We start from the raw sequence: 21,306 nt of genomic DNA on the forward strand, positions 1-21,306 counted from the left end.
TAAGGGCCTTTGAGGTGCTGTGGTACCAAGAGGTGGATGCATAGTCAAAGAAACCTTGTACGAGGGCTCCTGTTAAGGTCTTCAAGGTGTTTTTGCTGACCAGTGAGGAGATCCTGTAAAGGAATCTTGTTCTTTGATTGACTTTTTTGATTACGTTGGTGGCCATTTTATCACCGGAAAGATTGGCCTCCAGGATGGAACCTAGGTAGGTAATTTGATCTTTTCGTGTGATAATATTGTCACCCACTCTAACCAAGAACAAAAAAACAAAAAAAACAAATCGTGTTTGATGAATATAATGAATAGATAAATAAATATTCACAGTAACTAACCGCATGGACCTATGGACGCATGGACCTAAAAGTAAATAAGTCTGAATGAGATAGATGCCCCCTTTTTGTTTGGGTTTGTGTGTGTGTGTGTGTGTGCGTGTGTGTGTGTGTGTGTGTGTGTGTGTGTGTGTGTGTGTGTGTGTGTGTGTGTGTGTGTGTGTGTGTGTGTGTGTGTGTGTGTGTATACGTGGTGTGTGTGTGTGTGTGTGTGTGTGTGTGTGTGTGTGTGTGTGTGTGTGTGTGTGTGTGTGTGTGTGTGTGCGTGTGTGTGTGAGAGACGCAACTTGGCCTGTTGTAGCGCCACCATGAGGCTGATTTGAAAATTGTCAAGTGGCATTCCACGGATTGGGAAGCCGTGGATATGCCTAATGCACGGCTTGGGATATGTGGATATGCACGGCTTGGGATATCCGTGGATATGGGAGGATTCAAAAAACGACTTATAAATCCTAAAGCCTTGTTTATACTTCACTGTGCAACGGTCCTATGCTGGAAAATAGCAGATATGCAAACTCACAGCATATATCATTCACTCATACACTGAACTTGCAGATCTGCCATTTTTGCCATCCAAATGCATTAAGGTTAAATGGGCCCTAAGAGATGCAGAAATGAACTAGAAAAAGTGCCCTTCTGGGCACAGGTCTCCACCAGGAGGAGTGTGTGATGTTTGGCGAAAAAGCCCCAAAAACTAATCTTAGAAAAAAAAAGAAAAATGTTTCGATAGACCCTACTATATTTTATTCTGGCTACAATTCCAAATAATTACAATTAGGCTCTACTATTATTATTATTATTATTATTATTATTATTATTATTATTATTATTATTACAGTAGGTAATAATAGTAGGTCGCAGATTACTATGAAAACCTGCAAAATCTGTACGTCCATCCGTCCGTCAGGTCACGCAACAATATATGGCCATCAGCCCGTTACGCCACGCCACCAAATGTGGTCGACGGCGACGTTCCATATATGAAGATCACGACACTGACCTCATAAAACCCTGGATAGCCATACATGGAGAAGACTGGATCATCACCTAGATCTGCATATATGGAGCCGGGCAGAAACTCTACATCTGACCTCCTGAAGAGGTGAGTCTGAAGAAGATGTGAGTCTCAAGAGATGGGGAATGAGTCTGCAGTTTTGACTGTAGAAAGTTTATTCCACAGTTTGGGAGCCAGAAGGGAGACGAGTCTAATGGAGAAGACTGGATCATCACCTAGATCTGCATATATGGAGCCGGGCAGAAACTCTACATCTGACCTCCTGAAGAGGTGAGTCTGAAGAAGATGTGAGTCTCAAGAGATGGGGAATGAGTCTGCAGTTTTGACTGTAGAAAGTTTATTCCACAGTTTGGGAGCCAGAAGGGAGACGAGTCTAGGCCCGCCTAGATTATATGACACAAATTGGACAGGGTGTATTAGGGAAGTTTCAAACGGCCTTCTTCCTGTGTGTTACATCATCACAGCTTGTGACCTGTTGTTTCCTGTATCTCCTCTTTCTACGTGTCTGTCTGTCTCCATGACATGACATTTATGTGTTTTCTTGTGTGTGTGTATGACTGTATGTCTGTCTGTGTGAGAGAGAGAGAGAGAGAGAGAGAGAGAGGGAGAGGCACAGGCACAAACATGCAGAGCAGTTTCTAACCCTACAGCTAATCTTGCACTGTATATGCAGTCAAAGTCACCATGGTTACCGGGCAGGGCCTTCGCCGCAGCAGCCACGCCACACCTGTGTGCACACATGAGGGAGGAATCATGGAAGGAGGGGTGGAGAGAGCAGTGGTGAGGGGAGGGGAACCAGGAGAGAGAGAGAGAGAGGACGAATGGCAGAGAGAGGTAGGACCGCAAATGAGTCATGTGACAAATATTATGCATAGCCTATCTGTGGATTTAATTCAAGTTCCAAGTTCAAATGTATCAAATCAAATCATTCAATCGAACAGAAGAATACCAGTAAATGGATGCCAGGAGAGAGAGAAAGAGAGAGAGAGGGAGGGGGTGGGGGGAGTTCTGGAGAGTGTGTACACACTATAGACTATAGAGTACACACTAAAGGAAGGAGAGAGAGAGAGAGGAGGGGAGGGATTGTATGTGTTTGAGAAAGAGAGAGAGAGGGAGGTTGAGTGACAGGTGAGATTTCAGAGTTCAGTCATTAAGTCATAAAACAGTTGCAACTGCAGCAACATGCACAGCTACACCGGTTTGCTAACATGAGCCTTAACTACAGCAGGGCTCCTACCTAAAGGTAATGCACTGTTTTAACTTGTGTGTGTGTGTGTGTGTGTGTGTGTGTGTGTGTGTGTGTGTGTGTGTGTGTGTGTGTGTGTGTGTGTGTGTGTGTGTGTGTGTGTGTGTGTGAGAGAGAGAGAGAGAGGGGGGGGGGGGAGTTTCAGTTTGCAGTGAAAACATGTCGAAGGAGTTTGCATGCACTCTTTAACCCTGTGAATACAGGATGTTGAGCTGTAATGAAATACTGTGTGTGTGTGTGTGTGTGTGTGTGTGTGTGTGTGTGTGTGTGTGTGTGTGTGTGTGTGTGTGTGTGTGTGTGTGTGTGTGTGTGTGTGTGTGTGTGTGTGTGTAACTGTAACGTAACATAACATAACGCTTTCTATGTGGGTGTATCTGAGTAACTTTGTGTTTGTGCGTGTGGCGTGTCACGTGTGTGTCTCTCTTTCTTTCTCTCTCTCTCTCTCTCTCTCTCTCTCTCTCACACACACACACACTCACACACATACACACACACACACACACACACACTCTCTCACACACACACACACACACACACACACACACACACACACACACACACACACACACACACACACACACACACACACACACACACACACACACGTGTGTCAAGTACCTTGCTTAAGGGCACCTTGACACCAGTCAGAAGGAAGGTTTCTCACTCTCAGCTACTTCCTGGTTTACAGTATACTGATTCCTGTCCTCCAGATATGCCAGTGGACTTGCTTTACAGTTTACACTGTATTAGTTGTTATACTGGTTTATTAACTTTTATTCTATTTTACTTTATTTATTTATTTTAACTTTTTTATATGATGTAGTATATGAACCTTTATACCACAGGTTGTCCATACATCAACATCAACATCAACATCAATAAACAAACAAGATGGAAACCAGTGAGGTGGAGCCACAGGAAGACCTGCCCAGCAGGTCAAGTATATTGTTTTTATTTGCGTGTTTTTTTAATCTAATCTAAATTTAAAGACATGAAAAAAACAGATACAACCGATTTAAGAGACGAACAATCCAGCGAAAAAGAGTCAACAGATTTCATACTGTATAGGTTTTAGACTAGATGAAGCCAGTAAACGCAGGGATTGTAATGTTCTCATAATGTAATATGTATTGTGATGGTCAGGAGTAGGACTCTGGTCCCAGTGTTGGTCAAACGTTTCATAACTTGTCTGTCTGTCATGTTCAGGTCTGAGTGGAACGGACTGGAGAGCACAGAACACATGGATTTCAATAATACTACTTCTCCTCCTTATACCAATGATATTACTACTGCTTCTACAATAATGACAACTACTACTTCTAATAGTAATAGAATAACTCTTATTCCTACTACTGCTGATTCTGATTCTGACTGTGATTCTGCAACTATTAGAGCTGGTGCTACTACTGCTGATTCTGATTGTGACTGTGATTCTGCAACTACTAGAGCTGGTGCTACTGCTGCAATTATAACTAATACGTCTAGTACTCCTATCACTACTTTTACTGCTTCCACTACTGATGCTACTACTACTGATTTTACTACCAATTCTACAACTGCGACTACTATTTCAACTCGTGATTTTACTTCTACTGATCCTACTAGTACTACCTGTGATCTTACTACTAGTACTAGTACCACTACTAATTATTCTAGTGATCTTACCGCTACTACTACTACTACTACTACTAGTACTACTACTACTACTCTGACAGCAGATGATGATCAAACAGGTATGGAGAGTTCCTCTGTGTTCTTACAGTAATAGAAGATGTAAGTCTCTGTCTAGAGGTGTTCTAATCCTGTATTCTTCACATCTGCAGACGAGGAACAGTCAGATGAACTCTACATAGAGAACGCTACTTCTGCTGTGTCTGACCGCACTGCTGGTACAGTATGAGTTCTGATCCCCACGGCTTATTCTCCCTGTTTTAATGGCTGTCCATGTATTTCTCTGTTGCTTACACACACACACACACACACACACACACACACACACACACACACACACACACACACACACACACGCATGCATGCACACACACACACACGCACACATGTGCACGATTTCGCCTGGTTGATCCCTCCCTCTCTCTCTTTCTCTCTCCCCCCTTTCTGTACTCACCACTACCATATTGTCCTTTCCTGTTTCTGTGCTGTAGGTTCAGAGGACCATGTTGTTACTTCTACTCCGACTCATCTCAGACCAGGTCAGGTCAAAATGCACTCGTACATTCGTCTAATTCAGGATTCATAATTCATCATCAGAAATGGCTGAAGAAATATAATATAGTAGAGTAGTATTATTATTAGTACTTTCAGATCAGACTTAACCTGACGCTGCCAGATGGGGGCGGTATTGGGTAACCATGTTCCCCAACACAGCACTCATCTGGGATCTCTCAGGGAGTTGAGCTGACACAAATCCGTTCCTTACCGAACCAATCAGCGTGAGCTAAGGGTGGGATATGTGCGAAACCGGATGTGAAGCTATATAGACACGTCAATATGATTGGTTGTGTTTGCACGCCCACACGGTGATAGACAGACGGTCCCATCCAATCATCTACCAAGTATCTTGAAAAAAAGGAACAGCCCCGTCATCGAATTTGCTTCCGCGATCCCAGATCCCAATAAGCTGTGAAACAAATTTGTGTAGCAAGCTTCTTGGATCTGGCAGCGTCAGGTTAGATCAGACTTACTTCAGTATCAGAACAGAAAGATGACAGACATCATCTCCGACCAGTCAAATGTTGTTTGGTGTGGTTTTCATACTGTGTAACTTTTTCAACTGAACTTTTTTTTTAATATATATAATATTTCACTGGTATCATGTTTTGCACAATAATCATTCACATACCTGTATATGTTCTAACTCTAAATACTATTTGACAAGTGTCTGCTCCCGGGCCCCGACCCAAAATGTGTTCAAATATCAGTGGTGCTCAATATTTCATGTCAAGGACCCCAAAAATTATATGTATTTGGCCGCCGACCCCCATCTGAAAATATGTTGTTCCCAGAACCAAAGATTTGTATTAAAAACATTATAATATATATTCAAAGATTTGCGCCACATTTTCACGATCTTTCAAAAATAGCAGAACTACAAGTTCTACAAGGTTGTAGATCTGCTATTTTTCAACAGCTAAAACGTAACATAATGCTTAAAACACCAAAACGGGTTCCCGTCCTGAATGGGTTAATAATAAAGTAATGAAACTGCCACATGCTTATTCCTGTATAGCCCCGCCCATCACTCTGGCCCTGTCAGGGTCGCGACCCAGAAAGAGGAAGATGCTGTTGGCCCCAGCTCTCAGTCTGACTCTAGGTAATATCATTTACTCTAGAACCATGTATCATGATGAATGAGGATGATCAAAACATTTGATTTGGGCAAGAAAAATAATATGAAATGCAAATGCAAAAAGGGCATGTATTCAAGAAAAGTACATTATGATGATAAGAGTAAAGGAACTACTCAACCCATGAACACAATTATTGTAACACTTCCAACTTTAGCTTACATCTGCATAACTTTAACCTGTGATCTATTGTTTAAATTGTAAATACTGTTGTAACTACAACTACACTTTGGGATTGTAGGGTAGTATTTCTGTACTACATCGTGAGTATTTCTTAAATCTGTGTTTCACAAGGACCACATAGTCTATCTTGGATGGTTACATTGGATCATAAATCATAATAGCCTAAAGGCCTGTCCACACCAATGCATATCCTTGCAACTGCCATTGGAGATAAAGTAATGGTTGCAACTAATAAGTTGCATGTTGCAAGGAGTTGCATTGGTTTTGGACTGGCCTTAAAACTGTTTTGTTGCAAGGAGTTGCGACTAGTTGCAATGGTGCCTTAAAACATAAACATAAGACGTGTCTCATGTCTTACAGTACTAATAATACAATCCTGTATACTATGCAGAATAGCAATGGTATTTTAATTTCAGAAAACTCACAGTTTATTTTGTTTATGTCATTTACTTGTTAACTTTGTTTGGAATTGAACCTTTTACTGGTTGGTAGGGCAAAGTGACTCAGCGCTTTCGGAAGACTTTCCCTCCACCTTCCTGTCCCCGTCTGCTGACCAGGAGGATGACACCACACTGGACATGATCCTGGACGCCATGGAAACCCCCTCGGACAGCGAGTCTCTCCACTTCCCGTCCTATGACCTCGACCTAGAAGGTGAGTGCAGGTCCAAGTTCAGGATGGATGGCAGCGGAGCTCCTTATCCAGACATCAGTCATATCGAAACTTGACTATTGTAACTCCCTCCTTACTGGCCTACAGGAATGTGCACTTTAACTAAGCATTATGTTATACTTTATACAAAAGTTCATAGCGCGCCACTGAGTGGCGCGCTATGAACTTTTGTGATTTGTTGCGCTATGATTTGTATTTAGAGTTGTCAAAAAAACAACATATACAGGTATGTGAATGATTATTGTGCAAAACATGATACCAGTGAAATATATTAAAAAAATGCTCTATGATTTGTTGTACAGCAAAGCATCATAACAGGCAGACAACATAAAGTACAGTAAAGGCACATGGTACACATGGAAACAATAAAACAGGTATCAGTGTAGCATTGGAATTCATCATCACTTGCAAGAACAGTTGTATATTAATACATACAAGTTACCTCCTCCTCATATCAGCATTTAAGGCCTGATTAGATACAGGCGCGAAGGACAATTTATATCTATCACTAGTGGCCCCTGCAGGGACCTTTAGGCCAAGGCCAGAAGGGAGCAGCCTGTATTCAGAGCTGAGGTCTGTACAAAAACATCAATAATGTGTTAATCAATAATTGTATTAAATTATCGATTGTTTGTTTTCTAATCGATTACTTCCACGAACTCTTGCACCCCAGTTACAACCATCTCCCTCCCTCTCTCTCTCTCTAGATGAGTTTCGTCGTCTTGGTGTGTCCTGTGTGAGAAGCGGTTCCAGTCCACGCCCCAGGAGGAGGTCCAGAGGGTTTGGTTCGGAGTCGGCCTCTGGCCTGGGCTGTCTGGACCGTGAGGACGCGGTGGACAGTGAAGGCACCAGGTGGCGCACTTTCTCCACGGAACAGCCTGAGCCTCCCCAGGAGGAGGGCAGAGTCAACATGAGCGTGGTGGAACCCTACCTCCGGGTGCTGTCACATGGAGGTTACTATTACTATCATTTATTATTATTGTTAATTATTAATGTCACATGGAGGTTACTATTACTATCATTTATTAGACTATAGTTACTGTCACATGGAGGTTACTATTACTATCATTTATTAGACTATAGTTACTGTCACATGGAGGTTACTATTACTATCATTTATTAGTATTATACTGTTAAGACGCAGACTACTGTAGCCAGTTCTTAGGTCCTGGTAGGATATAAAACCAACAGTACTAGCTAGTACTGCTGGTTTTATATCCTACCATGACCTCTAGAGGTCATGGTAGGATATAAAACCAGCAGTACTAGAGGTCCTGGTAGGATATAAAACCAGCAGTACTAGAGGTCCTGGTAGGACATAAAACCAGCAGTTCGAGTGGTCCTGAAGGTCTGTGTTAAGTGAGTATGTACCTCATTTTGTACCCCAGGTTACTATGGAGATGGTATGAATGACATCATTGTTTTCTCGTCCTGCTACCTGCCAGAGAACAGTCTGAACAATTATCATTATGTCATGGACAACCTCTTTAGGTACCACACACGCACGCACTCACGCACACACACGCACGCATGCACGCTTCTGCACATATACTGTATGCATGAACTCATGGACGGTGAACGGCACGCATGCATGCACCGACACACATACTCATGCGCAGCAGCGCATGTGCACTTGAATATTGTGTTAACTTGTTTTAGCTGTGTTGTGTGGGATTGTTTGCATGTTTTGTGTTTTAAGTTGTCTGTGTCTATTGTGTTTGTGTGGACATTTTGTGTGTTGTCTTTAGGTATGTTGTGTGTGTCACTGTGTGTGTGTGTGTGTGTGTGTGTGTGTGTGTGTGTGTGTGTGTGTGTGTGTGTGCTACAGTATCAGGTATGCGTTGGGGATATTGGACCTCATGGTAGGTGTTTGTTGTGTTTAGGTATGCGGTGGGGACATTGGACCTCATGGTAGCAGAGAACTATGTGATTGTGTATCTTTGTGCCGGTGCTCAGAAGGAAAGACTGCCCGGAATCAGCTGGCTCAGAGATTGTTACACAACCATACACAGGAGGTACACTCACACACACATCACATCACACACATTTCACATCATTTACAAAACTGCCTCATTTCCATTTTGTATCAGTCATGTTATCATGACTGTCCACAAGAGGGCATTAGAACTCTTAAAAGTCACTGACTACCACAGACTGCCATTCACATGAGACTCACCATGCACTGCTAGTTTACATTCTATAGACCACTGTTTCTCAACATCTGCTTCGGGGCCCATTAGGGGTCCAAAATCCAAATGGATCCCTACAGGTCTGTATAACTGTACATGGAACCTGTGGGTGTCCTTGAGGAACCCCACTGTAAAATCCTGTGTGTTGATTTTGACTATCAGAGTCACGGACTTGTAAGGAATGCATTTTGGACCCCACGGTGGACCCCGGACCAGACATTGATAAACACATCTACAGCATACTACTTCCTGTCATCTGGCCACGTCTAGACTACTTCCTGTCACTTCCTGTTTTGGCCCCATGTGTTGAAGGACTGGGTGAACCCTTACACGGCACTTTAGTGTCTGACACCAAACTGACCTTAAATATACAGAGGTCATTCTGTAGTGAGTGAGCGTGCATGTGTGTGTGTGTGTGTGTGTGTGTATGACCGTATGTGCACTGTATACACTTGAGCGTGGATAGGGGCAGTTGAGTGCACGTGCGCACATACAACCCCCCCCCCCCCCCCCTCTCCCTTCACATGGACATGACATTTAATACCTCTATGGACATTATTTATTATTGTAGTCTAACTTAATTATTTATTATAGTCTGCTTTTTTAGGGTTGGAAGTGTTTTAAATGGTAGATTATTTTTAGCTTTAGTCCTCTTGTCCTGTTTTACTGTTCACTTCTGTGGGGCTGACCTACATACATTTCACTGCATTTTAAAGATACTACTTTTTTAATATGTATGTGACAAATAAAGATTGATTGATTGATTGATGTGTATTGATACCATCACTATTACCCCCCCCCCCCCCCCCTCTCTCTCTCTCTCTCTCTCTCTCTCTCAGGTTGAGGAAGAATCTTAAAGGTCTGTACGTCGTTCATCCAACCTGGTTCATCAAAACCATGATTACCATCATCAAACCTTTTATCAGGTCTGCACTTTCTCCTCTTATCTCCTCTCCTCAGATATGTTTGATGAGATGGATCCTACATCATCATTTTCTTTCTGCTTTCCCTTTCCCTTTTCCATCTCTCTCTCTCTCTCTCTCCCTCTCCCTCTTCAGTTCAAAGTTCAGCCGCAAGTTGCAGTTTGTGGACAGCCTCCAGGAACTCTCCCAGCTCATCCCCACTGAGCACGTGCAGATCCCAGACAGTGTCAGACAGTGAGTGACATCACAACTTAACTAAGAATATTATGCCTATTCAACAAGAGGAAAACTCATTGGCATATAGAGTTCAGCTACAAACAAACCAACCAACCAACCAATCAACCAACCATAGATTCATGACACCAATAAGCTGACAACAGAGTGGTGACAACAACAACAACAACAACAACAACTGACATCGTCTATCAGGGACAGTGACATGTCCCGAGAGCATATCGCTGATCTATTTTTGGCTCTTACTTGAGCACCAGGCTGAGTCATGCTGCTCATGCTTATGTTAACATGAATATGGCGATGGTTATTAAAACTGTCATGTAATGAAAACATTGTATGACTTCCAAAGTAACTGCAGTAAACACTCTGATAGTCTGTCTGTCTGTCTCTTTCAGATTCGACGAGAACTTGAACAGGTGAAGGGTCAACCCTCTACATTGTTGGGACTTCAAGGTCATTCAGCCAACATACATTAAAGACCCAAACCAGAGTTCCACTACAAAGTACTTCCACAAACTAAATATCCACAACAGCCATAATGGTTCGAAGTAAACATTTCATTGCCATGCGACTGATCAGGTGTGTTTTAATTTAGTGTTGATTATTACCTTCAAGCCCAATATAAACCACACAGCACTGGCTACTGGGATCAAGATTAGATACTACTGGTGTGCATTATGCATACAGACTTGAAAACACTGTACACTAATGGACTGATCAATAGAATACACTTCTATTTTCCCCAATATCAAGTAATAGCATGAAGTCATCAAATAAAAAGGCAATCCATTGCTCAAAAAGGGAAACAAGAAGGACACACGTATCATTAACTGCCAGGTGAAACAAGCCCTCTCCGTTGTGCGTCTGTCCCCCCCGTTTTTTGTTTTTTTTGTTTGTTCTATTATTGTTTGTTATTATTTTTGTAACGTGTATGTTTCTCTGTGACAACCTCGCAGCCGGTTGGTTCAATCACTGTGTTTTGTTCTGTATAGCTCATCCTGGTACCTCACTTCCTGGAACTATTGCTAACATGCTTTTTCCCCCACAGCTCCCCCTATGATCAAGTGGAGTTAGGAGGTTTTTGCCAAAGCACCTTTTAATACTTTCCATTGGTTCAATACATTTCTAGCCAACACACAGACGTAAAAAATGGTATTCAATAGCTTTGATTTATATATAATTACAATAATAATAATATAGGCGCTCTCTCTCTGACCGGTGTCCCCTGCAGGGCTCCGTCTTGTGCCCATGTCCCTCTACAGTGTAGCGATTTACAAGATATTTACAGGTTTTTTTGGTGTAGAGTCTACACCAAAAAAACCTGTAAATATCTTGTAAATCGCTATTTTATCGAATGTTTGCCTCCAGAATAGGGACTGGTGGGTTCATGTTTGCATAATATGATCTAATAAAGCAGGTGTTGGGTGAAAATCTTTATATTTATATTTCTTCAATCTGGTAAATGTATTATATCATAAACATTATTTTATATTATTATTAAAATAAAGATATAGGCTAATTATATTTTTTATTTGTTTTAAGAAGCTGGTGAACGTCTGGCTCACAATTCTCCTTTGACAAATTAATGCAATATTTGAGCACAATATTTTGACAATAAATCTGAAAGAGATCAACGTGTCTGTGATTATCTGTCCTCCCCAAACCAGAACAGTGGAGCACAGATCTCCGCCAGGCCAGGTTGGCTCTGAATAGGAGAGAGAGTGTGTGTGTGTGTGTGTGTGTGTTTCTGTGTGCGTAATCTGCGTATACGTGCGCACATACGTGTGTGTGTGTGTGTGTGTGTGTGTGTGTGTGTGACAGGAAATAAGAATCTGGCAGGGACAGGAAGTAAGGTAGCTGGGGAAACTCAATAAACAGGAACATGGTGTGTGTGTGTGTGTGTGTGTGTGTGTGTGTGTGTGTGTGTGTGTGTTTGTGTGTGTGTGTGTGTGTGTGTGTGTGTGTGTGTGCGTGCGTGTTTTGTATAAGGGTGAGAGTTTTGTGTTGTGTATATAAATACTGTATATAATATGAGGTGTGTTCAATAGTTTTGCACGAGGTGTGTTTTATGTGACGTGTAGGCCTATGTGTGTGTGTGTGTGTGTAAATGAGGTGTGTGTAGGAAATGAGACTTGAAGTGATGTTTATGATCAACAAACCCAACTGCAGTACAAACATTCACATTTAAAGTGTGCATATACACATGTACTGTGGATTGTGTGCACACACGCACGCGCACACACACACACACACACACACACACACACACACACACACACACACACACACACACACACACACACGCCTGTCATCAACACAGGGTATACTGTGTTGTTACTGGACTATATAAATACAGTCCTGTTCCCAATCACACACACACTCGCACTCAGGCATACGGTATACAGGGAGAGCAGCGTTGCCATGGAGTTTGTAATGGAACTCTTAGAAGGGAGTATGAGGTCATGTTTGTTATCTGCAGACATAACACACTGGAGAGACATTAGAGAATATTACAACTCATTAACCCACACACACACACACACACACACAGACACAGTGTGCGCACTTGAGTTTTCAAGTTTTCCACTTTTTTTGAAAATCCTTTGATATAATAGCAGAGCTTGTAGATCAGCTGTTTTCAAATAGCTGAAGTATAACATGAGGCTTAAGTGTTTAATGTATGTTTTTGTAATGATAATTGAAATCTGCAAAAGTAACTACCGGTAAGTAAAAGTATACCTCAACATGGTACAGTACTTGAGTAAATGTACTTGGTTACTTTTAACCACTAGGTGTGTGTCTGTGCGCATACGTTTGTGTGTGGAGGTGCAGTGTCACACGTAAATCTAATAAAACCCAGACACATTAAGACATCATGAGACTCACATCAGTGATCCCTCCTCCCCTCGTTAAACTCCTCCTAATACACCTCCTGTTCTCCCCTTTATACCTCCCCTCGTTAAACTCCTCCTAATGCACCTCCCCTCGTTAAACTCCTCCTAATGCACCTCCTGTTCTCCCCTTTCTACCTCCCCTCGTTAAACTCCTCCTAATGCACCCTCGCCTCCTCCTCTCCTCTTGGCATGCAGACGAGCAGCGGTTACGCAAAAACAATTAATCAGTTTGTGTCTCTGACTGTTGTGTTGTACGTTAACTTTGTGTAACCAAGGCAACCAAGGCAACCTAGAGTTGTGCATAGCTGAGTGGCATTTGTTTTGGTGCTTTCAGCACCATCTGGTGGCCATATGTTGGAGAGAGACGGTAGAAAAGCTGAGAGGGAGACAGCTAGGAGAGACAGACAGTGGGAAAGCTGAGAAGGAGACGGCGTGGGAGAGACAGACAATAGGAAAGCTGAGAGACAGACAGCATAGGAGAAACAGACAGTAGGAAAGCTGAGAGACAGACATTTGGAAAGCTAAGGAGACACTGTGGGAGAGAGACGGTAGGAAAGCTGAGAGGGAGACAGTGTAGGAGAGACCAGACAGTGGGAAAGCTGAGAGGGAGACAGTGTAGGAGAGACCAGACAGTGGGAAAGCTGAGAGGGAGACAGTGTAGGAGAGACCAGACAGTAGGAAAGCTGACAGACAGGGAGACAGCGTGGGAGAGACAGTGTAGTAGGCTATAGCAGCAGAGCGTTAACAAACAAAATATTACATTGTACTGTTTCTTGTGCTTCTATTTATTACTTTCACTTCAAACACTTTTTTCTGGACTTAATCTCCCAAGTCCCAATGTATATAATATTCACAATTTACTTGTTCTGAATATAGTATGTATGTGTTCATGTCAACACACTCATTGAGATAGAGGTCTTTGCTACAGTAGAAACAGTAGAGACCGATATCAGTCACAATAGACTTTATAGAAAGGACAGGTGCAATTTCATCAGAATGAAACAGAAGTGATAAAATGCTAACGACGCATCAGAGAACTATAATAGAACAGCAGTCAGTGTACAATAATGAAACCACATTCAAACAAACATCTCACGACAATAAAGCTGACCGCATTAAAGCAATTCAATGATGAGAGGCATGTGTGACAAATATTCATTTATAAATTATGAATTGAGGTCAAATGGGAACATTGTCAATTTTCAAACTAAATCCACGTTGGTCTGATGATGTGAGATAACAAAAACTGTATCTGTAAAGTTACAGCCTGCTGTGATATCAAACAGAAAATAAGCACAAGCAACGTTTCCTAAACTGTATACATGTATACAGTTACAGTATGATGTCCTCACATCAGAACAATATTTAGGTTACAAATAGGCAATGTTTCCCTTTAATACAGGTGAGATATGACCAGGATATTTGTATATTTATTTAATGACCACCACAATGGACAGTACGTGTATATTTAATAATCACCATAATGACAAGGTAACTTGTATAGTTAGTGTTCAGTCATGTGTTCAACTCTGTTTATTGTTCTGTAGTTTCCCTCAGTAAGGATTTACACTGTAAATTAATTCCTGAGTGTTCTTAATTAGATACAGGTGGGAAAATTCACTGTAGGGTCATGTCTTTTTCTGCAAAATACTACTTCTTAGAAGGGTGTATTATGGGGAAATAATGACAAGAACTTTGATATTATGAAGAAACACATTTACCGTAACTTGACATAACATGTTAGCTAACGATTGAAGGAGTCCTGGAGGCAGATTTGATAGATTACTATGATCACTACGGAATCTTATTTACCCAGATACTGTAGCTAAGCTAACAGCTGCTTTGGTAGTAGGGCTGAAACCTAGGAGTTAGGACATGGTTTTGTATATTTTGTATCCAGGAAACAGAGGTGAACAAACATGATTTGAAATGTTGTATTCAGGTTACCAGATCCATAGAAAGAGAGAGTTGACAGTTTTGACAGTCTTTTAAGTTTGGAACTATACAATATTGTTTGGAACAATTGTTCGCCCAATGGCAAACATTAATTTAGCATTCTTCTCGTTGAGCACACCCAAACAAATCTACTAGACTATTCTGTCTACTACGGAATTCTATGGGATTCTCTCTCTCTCTCTCTCATAGCTCTGAGCCTCTGCCATGTGCCATCACTTTCCATGCTTACACCTCTGTTGCCTGATTACCATGGCAAGTAAGTCTAAAATTAGCAAATTTGGGGTTGAATAACCCGTTTCAAATGGATTCAGTTACTAGTCCTCTGTTTGAAATCACTTCTCTGACTCTGACAAACAACTTGAACAAAACAACGCATACACACGCAATAAAGACAAAACACTGAAAACAACATCTGAGCGTTGAGGGTGTCAGACCGGGACCCTGAAATGTTTGGACGAGCCCGTCACTCAGGAGAAGACCTCTATAATGGTCCCAGGCTCATCATAAACACTATCATGTTATCATAGAGACCCAAAACGGGTCGTTCCCTTAGAACACTGTTTCACAAACGTCTGGACCAGGGGTCAAAATGGACCCTTCCAGGTCTGTAACTGTGAGAGCTATTTTGGGTCCATTTTTAAACAGAACAGATATATACATACATTAGTTTAACGAAAACTGAAAACATCTATTAAAGCAAGCTGCTTAGACTTTGCTTATTTAAGAATCTTGAGAGTGAACAATTTTTTTTATCGTTGGGACCCCAGACTACACTTTCTCAGTGTTATTTAATTCTGAGTGTACAAATGGAACCACATGGACCCGTAAGAGTCTATTTGGTCAGGATTACAGACACATCTGGACCCGACGTTGAGAAGCAATGGTCTAAATGACCTTGGACCCATTCTGAGACCCTCAAACCAGCATTTAAGAACCAGAACCAGTAAAAAAAGAAATTAAAATAAAATATGTATGTAAATATAGTACATACACAAACACACACAAAATTAAATGGAATCTCAGAGCACAAAGAACACTTGTTACAGCATTCTAGAATAGAATATTACAACAAATCCACGCCCCTTGTACACACACACACACACACACACACACACACACACACACACACACACACACACACACACACACACACACACACACACACACACACACACACACACACACACACACACACACACACACAGAGACACACACACAGACACACACACACAGACACACGCACAGGTCAAGTGTAGAGGAGGGGGGTTCCATCTTCTAAAAACAAGAGTCATTTCTCATCTCGTCAGCTCCTGAATTAGACCTGAACCCAGGGCAGAGAAATGCATCGTGGGAACTGAAATCCAATGAGGTCATCTCAGATGGTGAAAAACAAAGAACAAAGTAGGAAGATGATGAAAGGTTTGAAAACGATTGTGGGACATGTGTTCGTTCTGCTGTTCCCCAGGGGTCAGGCTGAAAAGCATTCTGTGAATTCTGGGATGTGTGGTTTTCCTTTACTGAGAGGGAATTTGAAACATCATGAGTCACAAACAATCTTCAAAAACAAACTTTGTTTCCAGAAAGGCAATCTTGGGTATGGACGTCTGGTGATGGCATGCTTGGGAGAGGATTGATTAGACTAGAGTACAATGTACAATTTAAAAAAAAGTCACGGTTTACATATCCAGAGATCCTGGGCTAGATTGAACTCTAGCGCCATCGTCAGGCTTTGGTGGCACTTTTAGATATGCCTGTAGTAGATAGTGGAGACACGGCTGGCAGTTACGCTGGGAGATGTAGTCATTGTCTTTAGGGGTTCCAGGTGTGACTGTGAAGCCATGGAGGCCGCTGATAGTCCATTGTCCTGATAACTGTCTGTATAGTAGAGTAGGTTGACCTGAGAGCCAGCTGGAACTATTCAACAAGCTAGCAGTCCAACTTGCTAACTTATGTAAGCTAGTAGCCTACTTTTCACTCCAGGCTGACTGGTACTCATAAAAAATAAAATAAATCACGTTGTGATTTTGAATACATTTGCTTAACACTGTCATTTTTATACAAATAGAGATTTTTTGGCAATTTGTCACTGTAGAAACAATGTGACCTCTGCACTTAACCCATCCTAACTGTTAGGTCTAAATTGAAATGTAGACATATATTATTTTCAAATAATTGTGGATAACGTTAAGGCCCTGACACACCAAGCTGACGGCAGGCGGAATGATATGCGACGACAATTGTCCGTAGTTTTTGCGGTGTGTCTGTTCACCTGACTGAACATGTTGACACAGTGGAGGTCAAAGGTCAGAGAGACCTCTGTCTGTGATTGGCTGTTCAGCCTCAACAAGACAGCTCGAGTAGAGAAACAGAAGCGAGTAAGTAGCAAGTAAACGACAGATAAAGAGACACATGGTGCTGTAAATGCTCTGTTTGATTTTGTATTCCCAATTCGGTAACATCGCCCAGCAAGCCAATAGTGGATCAACCTGTGCAGCAGCCTACCTAGTATCAGCGATAGGTTTAAATTGAATTTTCAATAGGCTGTAGTAATATATCTGAAACGACTCATACAGTACATAACTGTATAGGGGCCTAGGATATGGCTTTGCATACTTCCTGATCATTAAATACCAGCGTGATGGAAGTAAAAACCAGTTCAATGACTCTGTTCTGCTCCAAAAGTGTTAACAAACTAGATATTACGGAACATAATCCAGTGTTCATTTGTCTTGGTGTTATAGTGCACTTGTATTGGTGATTGCCGCCATTCGAAACATAAAGCTAGTTTTCACTTGTCACAACCACGAATGGAGAAAGTCCATTTCATTCGCATTCCAAGTCCAGCCTGGCCCCATCATGTCACACTTTATCTCCATGAAGAAGAAACGCGTGTGATTTTCCATCCACAACACGTTCAAAGTGCATTGGTTCAATCGTCCGTCCTTCCTGTCAAAGTCAGGATGACGGTACTTATTGGGGAAACTCCAACACCCAGCTGGACCGCATGGCTTTTGATTTAATTTGTTACTATAATGTTATTCATTCATTCACTGATCATCTGTTAGCTCCGTTGTGGAGCTCAGCTCTGATGTGATACAGATGAGCATCGATCACAGAGGTCATCATTAACTGACCGTCAGGTGTAGTCCTTTCTTGTAGCCAAAGATTTTTACCGGAGATGCCGGGCCTTCTAGTTCTTGCTAAATCAGATTGTTGTGTCGGGGCCTGTAGGGGTTCTGTGTGGACAGTGTCTTGGGTGTAGGTTACCCTGGGTAGAAGTTGTGAGGGTTGTAGTAGAGAGCCTGGGTGGAGATGTGAGCATTGTAGTAGAGGCTCTGGGTGTAGGTTTCTTCTCGACTCACTGGGATTTCTCTGATGTCTGAAACGAAACAAGAGGATAGAAGATTTTGGATGTGAAGGTGAACAGAGTTACAATGTGATGAAGTGCATGTACTACAGTCGTGGGTCCATTGAACTCGAGTTATGCTAGTAACTCATCAACCATTGCACTGTTCACCTGTCAAATGAATAGCCCTATACTGTATGTATTTACTGCTGGATCATGTAACTTGGTTCTATTCTTAATGCATGCTTATGCGCCTCTATAATGGACAGTTGGTGATATTTGTGAGCATTTCTGCCAGTGGCATTTGTTCAGGCTCACTTACGTATGTGGGCCACTTATCATGGCTTTACTCTGTACTGCATGGCATGCCATTGCTCACATGCCTGTATTAATGGTAGCCTATGACATAAGATTTGAGCAGCTGCTCTGGATTATTACAGATTATTCAATCTTGTTTAGTTTATTTTTAACTAAACAAGCCCCCCCCCCCCCCCCTATTCATTTCGATGGAAGTTGCTCAGTGGAGTTTTGAAGCGTCTACTTCCGTGTTTGGACACCAGTGCGATCAATGTGAAACCCGAGCTGCACAGGGTTTCCTCAGGCAAAATGCAGGGGCCCGCCTGCATTCTCAGCTCTGACCAGTATAGTAGTGCCGAGTGCTTCAACGCTGGAGAGCCTCCCTGGGAGCTCAGTCTGTGCGCATCAGAGTAAGCACACATCAGAGAGAGATTACATTGATTTGGTGTTGGTCTTGGGAAGGGCCTGGCCGGTCTTGGAGGGCTGTGCGTGTCCGTGTGTCCGTGTCCGTGTCCGTGTGCGTGTGCGTGTGTGTGTGTGTGTGTGAGAGAGTCCTTACCAGCTATAAGAGGCTGTTCCTGCCATTCATGCTGGGGCCTTTAGACCGCATCTGCTCCTGTACCGACCCCGACTACACACACACACGCACACGCACACACACACACACACACACACACACACACACACACACACACACACACACACACACACACACACACACACACACACACACACACACACACACACACACACACACACACACAGTTATATTTATACCAGTATTTATACAGTATACACAAAACATAAGTATTCTTTGTATTTAGAGCTGGCCTTCGAGGAAGATTTTGTAGGAAGCGAACATTTGAAAATGGACAAAGTATTCCTTTAACTTTAACTTTAGCGAGAGAGGTCTTTGGGCATTTGGGACGACATTCATCTGCTACGTGTGATGATGTCACATCCTGTGTGGGAATGAAAAGTGCCCTGGGGCTGTTATGTCATTTCCTGTGTGGGGGTTTGAAAAGCTCTAGATAAATGCACCGTCCATCTGTGTGTTTGTGTGCTCGTGCATGTCACGTGTATGTATGTGTATGTGTGCGCGCGACTGTGCGTGTGAAAGAGAGGAGAACGCTAAAATAGAGGAAACAGGAAGGATGGACACACACACACACACACACACACACACACACACACACACACACACACACACACACACACACACACACACACACACACACACACACACACACACACACACACACACACAGAGGAAGCATTCATTTGACAGCTGTAGACCCTCCTCTCTCTCAGTGGATAGAGGGATGAAAGGATATGGGATATTTCCTACAGCTCTGAATACTAATGAGGATAACACACACACACACACACACACACACACAGTCTACTACTGTACTTACAGGAGTTCTCCCGTCAGTCATCTCTCCAGAGCCGATGTGTGTGAGGTGGATGAAGTTGGTCGGCTCTCCGATCATGGCGCGATCTATCCTCCTCCTCCTCCTCTTCTGCACGCACGCACACACGCACACACACACGCACACGCACACGCACACACACACACACACACACACACACACACACACACACACACACACACACACACACACACACACACACAGTCAGTTAGCATATACGTATTACGTACAAGTGAAGGTTTGGTAGTTTGGTACGTTTACTAGAACTAGAACACATACATGTAAATGTTGGCCGCCTGTACGGAAAAAGAATATCACCAACTCTTTCACAACTGCAATAGTGTGACGTGACAATAAAGTTGAAGGGAGTGTGTGTGAGTGTGTGTGTGTGTCTCTTATGAGCTCATCCCTGCAGTGTCCGGACATGTTGTCTACCCACAGATCACGTAGGCACACACAGTCACACATTACATGCTAGACCCACATGATCACTGCTGTCTATGATGTCTCTCAGCCATCCTATTGTCAGTCCTATAAAACAGGGGTTCTCAACCCGTGGGTCGCGAGTCCCAATTAAGAGTTTACATAGTACACATAGTGCATGCATAAACGTTCCTTAATGATTATATCTGGTTTCAGTACTTATTTATGATGTTGCGAGACATGGCCAAACCATTTCCGGGGGTCCCCAGACAAAAACGTTGAGAACCCCTGCTATAAAATGTAGAATTGCAGAATTACAACATTTGTTGTTCGTGTCTGCAGCGTTGTTTTAACCACTTGCACCCCAGCATCTACTGTATATTCCGGGCCAAATACAACAGATCTGTAATACAGCGGTATAGGAGCTTGTACATCTGCAAATCTGGTGTAGACAGAAAAGGGTACAGAACCACCTCAAGCGAGGTCCAGTTTACTAAGTCTATAGTGTTTTAAGTGGTTCAAGTGTGATGTATTAATGACTAGTCAGGCCATGTGGAGGGTCTTTGTTCCGAGTTGTTCATAAAAGTCATTCTTCTTTCGGTTATGAAACCTGCTTATCACTTAAACAAACACTGGAACTTTTCCACTGAGAGGAGGAGAAACGCCAGGCTGGCGGTCCCGCGCTGTGGACACACTGTACAGACACGTGTGGTGAAGACACACCTCCTGTACCTTCATGGCCACTGGTATATTACATTAACACACTTTCTAACCTGACTTCTTGTCCCAAACAAAGGGACG

The 21,306-nt window shown here is 42.5% G+C and overlaps 2 protein-coding genes across 3 annotated transcripts in view; one reads left to right on the forward strand and one right to left on the reverse strand.

Moving 5' to 3' along the window:
• Positions 1 to 3,450: 3,450 nt before the first annotated feature.
• On the forward strand, positions 3,451 to 11,015 carry LOC310862621 (bcl-2/adenovirus E1B 19 kDa-interacting protein 2-like protein). The gene is made up of 12 exons (XM_083770607.1): positions 3,451 to 3,525; positions 3,797 to 4,323; positions 4,414 to 4,479; positions 4,753 to 4,800; positions 5,838 to 5,921; positions 6,631 to 6,792; positions 7,518 to 7,763; positions 8,199 to 8,301; positions 8,694 to 8,825; positions 9,839 to 9,925; positions 10,058 to 10,156; positions 10,552 to 11,015. Exons 1-12 carry the CDS (start codon positions 3,482 to 3,484, stop codon positions 10,574 to 10,576), a joined length of 1,623 nt encoding a protein of 540 aa, XP_083626733.1. The 5' UTR covers positions 3,451 to 3,481; the 3' UTR covers positions 10,577 to 11,015.
• A 2,802-nt stretch (positions 11,016 to 13,817) lies between these two features.
• The window catches only part of cdc42se1 (CDC42 small effector 1), a 24,344-nt gene continuing 16,855 nt past the window's right edge, over positions 13,818 to 21,306 (reverse strand). Inside the window, exons 3-6 of one of the 2 annotated variants that reach the window (XR_014569055.1) lie at positions 20,068 to 20,172; positions 19,209 to 19,280; positions 14,366 to 18,385; positions 13,818 to 14,320 (exon numbers count right to left, since the gene is read on the reverse strand). Coding sequence is in view for 1 of the 2 variants with exons in the window: in XM_083761446.1 (XP_083617572.1) it covers positions 19,212 to 19,280; positions 20,068 to 20,172 (174 nt within the window). In the remaining variant the exon portion in view is untranslated. Of the gene's footprint in view, positions 18,386 to 19,208; positions 19,281 to 20,067; positions 20,173 to 21,306 lie in introns of both variants that reach the window. The other variant, XM_083761446.1, reaches the window with a different exon arrangement.

This window comes from Protomyctophum parallelum, assembly GCF_964188405.1.
Source record: "Protomyctophum parallelum genome assembly, chromosome: 1".
Classification (NCBI taxonomy): domain Eukaryota; kingdom Metazoa; phylum Chordata; class Actinopteri; order Myctophiformes; family Myctophidae; genus Protomyctophum; species Protomyctophum parallelum.

Coding starts and splice junctions, on each gene's coding strand:
- LOC310862621 (XM_083770607.1), top strand. CDS start 3,482: ATGGAAACCAGTGAGGTGGAGCCACAGGAAGACCTGCCCAGCAG. Junction 4,324..4,413: donor AGCAGATGATGATCAAACAG/GTATGGAGAGTT, acceptor TCACATCTGCAG/ACGAGGAACAGTCAGATGAA. Junction 5,922..6,630: donor AGCTCTCAGTCTGACTCTAG/GTAATATCATTT, acceptor ACTGGTTGGTAG/GGCAAAGTGACTCAGCGCTT.